The 6,501-nt window shown below is 30.9% G+C and overlaps 1 protein-coding gene across 1 annotated transcript; it reads right to left on the reverse strand.

Moving 5' to 3' along the window:
* Nucleotides 1–1,392: 1,392 nt before the first annotated feature.
* Nucleotides 1,393–2,338, reverse strand: LOC106468318 (glycine-rich protein 23-like). Its single transcript, XM_013928737.1, has 2 exons — nt 2,324–2,338; nt 1,393–2,100 (listed from the first exon to the last, which is right to left on the reverse strand). Exons 1-2 carry the CDS (start codon nt 2,336–2,338, stop codon nt 1,393–1,395), a joined length of 723 nt encoding a protein of 240 aa, XP_013784191.1.
* Nucleotides 2,339–6,501: the final 4,163 nt, after the last annotated feature.

Consider the following 6,501-nt stretch of genomic DNA (forward strand, 5'->3'; position numbering starts at 1 on the left):
CATTACATTTGATATCCTCCACCACGTCATCCAAAGCCACCCGGACTTCCAAATCTATGGAACCCTATCGGATTGCTGTGAGTAGTTTAATAGATCATTAGATAGAATAAAAGCCCACTGAATGTGTTGATCGTATTTTACTGACTGTTTATAACTGATATTATCCACCATAAGTCACTACCTGTTTATGATAGTGTTATGGTTGAGAACAGTGACCAGAACCGGCTGACTACTTAAATATTGTGGTTCACAGTGTTGATTACACATTACAAGATGTTATTACAACGATCATGTTTACGGAATTTTAACAACCATAATTAAATATCTGTTCATTCAGTTAAAGTGGTGTAATATTATGCAGAAACATTATTTTTAGATTACGTAATTCAAACATTTTAAAGTAAAACTGACAGACAATATTTAACATTGATAATCTTTTTAATTTTTTTTACAAGCAATAGACACTTTAAATCATCATAATCAGTATTATTCCAACTCCAAACAAAGAGTAAGTTAGGCATAATGTATATACAATTCGCACTTGTTAACTCAGTGTTGTTGACGAAACAGGATAACTAGGCATGAAACTGTCAGGAACTTTCTGTTTTCCAAGTAGAACTTCAGGAATCGAACCTAGAAAATACAATAATGTGTTCAAAACAACCATTCACTCAATACTAAATATATTTCTGAAAATAATAATAGATACATCCGTTCATATCAATATTATTTTGAGATAATAATACTATTGGATAAATTATATCAGCAAACATAAATGTGCTAAATAAAAACTAAAGAAATATATCAGTTGTAGTTATTCCATTAGGTGAACAAATTGTTTGGGTAGTAATAAGATCTACATTTATCCAAGTTGTTATATTTACAATATATTACCATCCAAGTTGTTCTTATACTTACAATATATTACCATCCAAGTTGTTATACTTACAATATATTACCATCCAAGTTGTTATATTTACAATATATTACCATCCAAGTTGTTATACTTACAATATATTACCATCCAAGTTGTTATATTTACAATATATTACCATCCAAGTTGTTGTTATACTTACAATATATTACCATCCAAGTTGTTATATTTACAATATATCACCATCCAAGTTGTTATACTTACAATGTATTACCATCCAAGTTGTTATATTTACAATATATTACCATCCAAGTTGTTATACTTACAATATATTACCATCCAACTTGTTATACTTACAATATATTACCATCCAACTTGTTATACTTACAATATATTACCATCCAAGTTGTTATACTTACAATATATTACCATCCAAGTTGTTATATTTACAATATATTACCATCCAAGTTGTTATATTTACAATATATTACCATCCAAGTTGTTATACTTACAATATATCACCATCCCTTGTAGTATCTTCTACCAATGTAACCGCCATGTCCACCATAACCACCGAGTCCTCCAAATCCTCTAAAACCACCGAGTCCTCCAAATCCTCTATAACCACCAAGTCCACCAAATCCACCATAACCACTGACTCCACCTAATCTTCTATAACCACCGACTCTACCTAATCCACCATAACCACCGACTCCACCTAATCCACCATAACCACCGAGACTACCTAATCCATCATAACCACCAAGTCCCCCAAATCTACCATAACCACCGACTCCACCTAATCCTCTATAACCACCATAACCACCGAGACTACCTAATCCACCATAATCACTAAGTCCACCAAATCCACCATAACCAACGAGTCCACCTAATCCACCATAACCACCAATTCCTAATAAACGAACGCGAACGACACTAATTGGAATAGCAAGAAGTGTTACTACTCCACCACCATACCCACCTCCGAAACCTCCACCATACCCATTCCCAATTCCTCCACCATATCCGCCTAAACCGAATCCACCTCCTCCATATCCGCCTAAACCGAATCCATCTCCTCCATATCCGCCCAAACCGATTCCACCGCCTCCATATCCACCATAGCCTGTAGCTTTGGCTTTAAGATCTTCGGTATCTACTGTCTCTTTACTTTCATCAGCCCAAACTGTCAATACCAGAAGACAGAGAGAAAACACAAGGATCACCTAAAGACAAGGAATCAGTATTAGTAGGTATTCACGAACAAACGTTATCTACATTTTTGGGAAAAACCTATACTAATAAACTGACTCAAAAAAAGACCACTTTATGACATAATATATTTCGCATTTGATTGACATATCCCACAAGTAATATAAACCAATATTTTATTTTAAACTAGAGATCAAACAATAGAAATACAGTATGTATAACATGGATTCAGTTTACCTTTTGAGCAACCATGGCTGAGATGGTGGAATTTTGAAACAGATGCAAGTGATGAATGGACCACATGAAGCTCTATTTATACTGATTTAATGGAAGTCAAGCGTTTCCACACAAGGCTAAATTTATCACTTGTCCGAATGTGTGTGCCTTAACACAGTGACTGACCTGTCCTTAAAGACAAACAAAAAACAATGTGTAACATCTAAAGGTCATTCACATACATATATTTCTCGTTACATTTAACAAAAATACTGTTTGTTTTATTTATTCTATTATAGTTATAGTAACGAAAGTACAATATCGCTAATATGGATTTATTAAAATATCGACCATATTAATTGAGGTGATAAAAATAGGGCTAGCGAAATTAATAGCAACTTATTTTTTAAGTAAGTACAAGTTTACAATTAATGCGTGCTTGTTACTTGGTACTACCATCATATTGATCAGTGAAAAATCCCACAATATAGACTGTTCTCTATGAGACGTCTACGAAATTCATTAGTGATGCAAAGCGGGGGTGAACATCATGCACTAAAAATTAGCAAAAACTAGAGGTAAAAAGTACTTTAAATGTTTCTCTCTTATCATTATTCTTTTACACAAGAGAACTTGTTAATAAAAAAGACAAACAGAATTACTCCACGTGAAAAATTTCGAATCTTGGTTTCTAAAGCTAAGATACGGGGTTCGATTCTGCTTGGTGGAAAGAGCGCATACAGATAATGTTAGGTTAACCCTAAAATCAAACATGCAATAAGAGTTTCATGTCATTCTAAACTTTTTACGTTTGTCTTTATTTGGTATTATTCATTTCTAATAATTCAGACCACAACATAAATGTACAGTTTCGTTTTGTTAAATGCATATATTGAATTAAGGTAACTCTTCATGACAATAATGTACATGTACACTAGCTAATATAAAAACCAGATCAAAACATTAGCTCCATTAAGTTTACAGAACACACAAACACATGCTAATATAAAAACAAGATCAAAACATTAGTTCTATTAAGTTTACAGAACACAGAAACACTAGCTAATATAAAAACCAGATCAAAACCTAAGTTCCATTAAGTTTACAGAACACACAAACACCAGCTAATATAAAAATCAGATCAAAACATTAGCTCCATTAAGTTTAGAGAACACACAAACACCAGCTAATATAAAAACAAGATCAAAACATTAGCTCCATTAAGTTTACAGAACACACAAACACTAGCAAATATAAAAACCAGATCATAACATTAGTTCCATTAAGTTTACAGAACACACAAACACTAGCTAATATAAAAACCAGATCAAAACATTAGCTCCATTAAGTTTACAAACACACAAACACTAGCTAATATAAAAACCAGATCAAAACATTAGTTCTATTAAGTTTACAGAACACACAAACACTAGCTAATATAAAAACCAGATCAAAACATTAGTTCCATTAAGTTTACAAAACACACAAACACTAGCTAATATAAAACAAGATCAAAACATTAGCTCCATTAAGTTTACAGAATACACAAACACTAGCTAATATAAAAACAAGATCAAAACATTAGTTCCATTAAGTTTACAGAACACACAAACACTAGCTAATATAAAAACAAGATCAAAACATTACCTCCATTAAGTATGAATTGAATACCATCACAACTATCAAGCAGATGTACACGAAAACAGCTCTTCGACCTAACAATTGTTGTTTTTCTTTAGACATTCAACGTTTCGCTTTACAGCTTCTTCAGGAACGTTCCACTAAAACACAAACCGTAACGTTGAGTGTCCATTTAAAGAAAAATAACAATTTATTGTTATAAGGTCGTTTATTTCTACTATTAAGATGTCTTCTATACAACAATATTCACTACAGAAATTAAGTAATAAGCTATACAGTTAGTAAAAGATAAGTCTAATTTCAAAAGAAACTAGTTAATATTAGTTCTTGGTAGTATCATGAATAGTTTAGAAAAAATGTATTATTGGCCATGTAGACAGTGTTATTTAATTTTGCATTATTAGCCATATAGACAGTGTTATTTAATTTTGTATTATTGGCCATATAGACAGTGTTATTTAATTTTGCATTATTGGCCATATAGACAGTGTTATTTAATTTTGTATATTTTATTCTATTTCTGTTAGTCAAAAGAAGAGAAGAAAATAATTAAAAATCAGTTGTCCAACCCTAATACAAATATATAACTCTAATACACATTAGATGATTCATCCAATGAACGTTCTTACTAGTAACAGGAAGTCATTTAACAAATACTGATTACATTAGACAAACAATGAAATTGTGAGGTAGTATTATGGGAACAACTTGGAATAAAATAGTATAATCACTTCGAAGAATAAATATCAATCTTATTTTAAAGATAATAAGTAATATATAGAACATAAAAATATGATAAGCATAATACACGATACAGAATGCATTCGTTTACGTTTTCCAGGTTACATCGGCTGTAAGAAGGCCAAACCCTAACGGAGATTTGTGAAATTACTGTAAGATAATGGATAACGGAGCTGCTTTTGTAGAGTGTTTGAATGATTATCTCTAGAAATATAGTGTTCTATAAAGAAGTCACAGTAGTTGATGGTTACATAATTTAAAAGACAACTAGTTATACTTTATTTAAAATACTTAAACAATAATTCATTTGAAAATACAACCTCTTCCAGATAAGATAGCCAAAAGTATTACATGGTCGTTTCTCTAAATACCAGCCGGTATTTGAATTAGTTGCGGTTGGTTTAATTCACGGTGTTGCTCTAATTATCCCGTTTGTCCAATCAGATTACAAAAAAAGTTAACGAAATTTTAAGTTGATTTAAAGTGGAATGATTCATAAAACAAAAAACCGTGTTTTATTCGTACGGACTTTTTATTCAAAAAATAATAAAATAAAATACAAGGTTTTCCCTAAAGTGGTCAGTCAATAATCTTGAAGGTTTATAAAACCTGAACAAACAAACAATGATACTAGAAAGCAGTCCCCTTACCGCCAGAGTTTCTAAATGTTGACCATTGAGAAATATTCTGGTAGATACGAACTAAACTCAACTTACAACGCTAGAATCCGGGTTTCGATACCCGTGGTGGGCAGAGCACAGATAGCCCATTGTGTAGCTTTGTGCTTAATTTCAAACAAACAAACTAAACTCCAACTGCTTAAGACTCTTCTTTTTATTCTATCTTTTCTTCAGAATATTCCATATGACTAATAAGTTCAAGAATTGAATAAAAGAAGTAAACTTACTCTAGGTTTTACTCTATTTGTTTTCGCCGAGAAGAAGTTAATAATCTTTTATTTTCCACAGCTTATTAACTGACATTCCAAATAACACAATTCGAAGATAATTTTGTCAAATAATCTTTCTTTGATTAAACAATTAATAATTGCATGAGAGAGTTAAGAAATGTTTTTTTATTTTTAAACGTGTACCAGTTAAGAGAGTGGTTAATGTTAATTTTTCAATGTGAACCAAGTTTATAAAATTTATTGCAAATGAAACCTTCGAGTTTGCAAAATAAGTTGAGTTATTTTTTAGTAATTTGGGTGCGTCTTACCTCCTGATATTTAAATACATATATATCTTTGTACACACAAAAAGTAAGGCTTAACCTGAAGAAAGTTCAAAAGTCACAACATCTATAATCTTATTTTAATTTTATTACTAACGCGCGTTTTACACCGGCAGTCAAAACATGATTCTACTAATGTACATATTAATTCTAGAGAGTGAACATTATGTTATTAATATGGATGTTACAGATCAAAACATGATTCTACTAATATACATATTAATTCTAGAGAGTAAACATTATGTTATTAATATTGATGTTACAAAACATGATTCTACTAATATACATATTAATTCTAGAGAGTGAACATTATGTTATTAATATGGATGTTACAGATCAAAACATGATTCTACTAATATACATATTAATTCTAGAGAGTGAACATTATGTTATTAATATGGAATGTTACAGATCAAAACATGATTCTACTAATATACATATTAATTCTAGAGAGTGAACATTATGTTATTAATATGGATGTTACAGATCAAAACATGATTCTACTAATATACATATTAATTCTAGAGAGTGAACATTATGTTATTAATATGGATGTTACAGATCAAAACATGATTCTACTAATA

This window comes from Limulus polyphemus, unplaced genomic scaffold (assembly GCF_000517525.1).
Source record: "Limulus polyphemus unplaced genomic scaffold, Limulus_polyphemus-2.1.2 Scaffold2963, whole genome shotgun sequence".
In the NCBI taxonomy this organism is placed as follows: domain Eukaryota; kingdom Metazoa; phylum Arthropoda; class Merostomata; order Xiphosura; family Limulidae; genus Limulus; species Limulus polyphemus.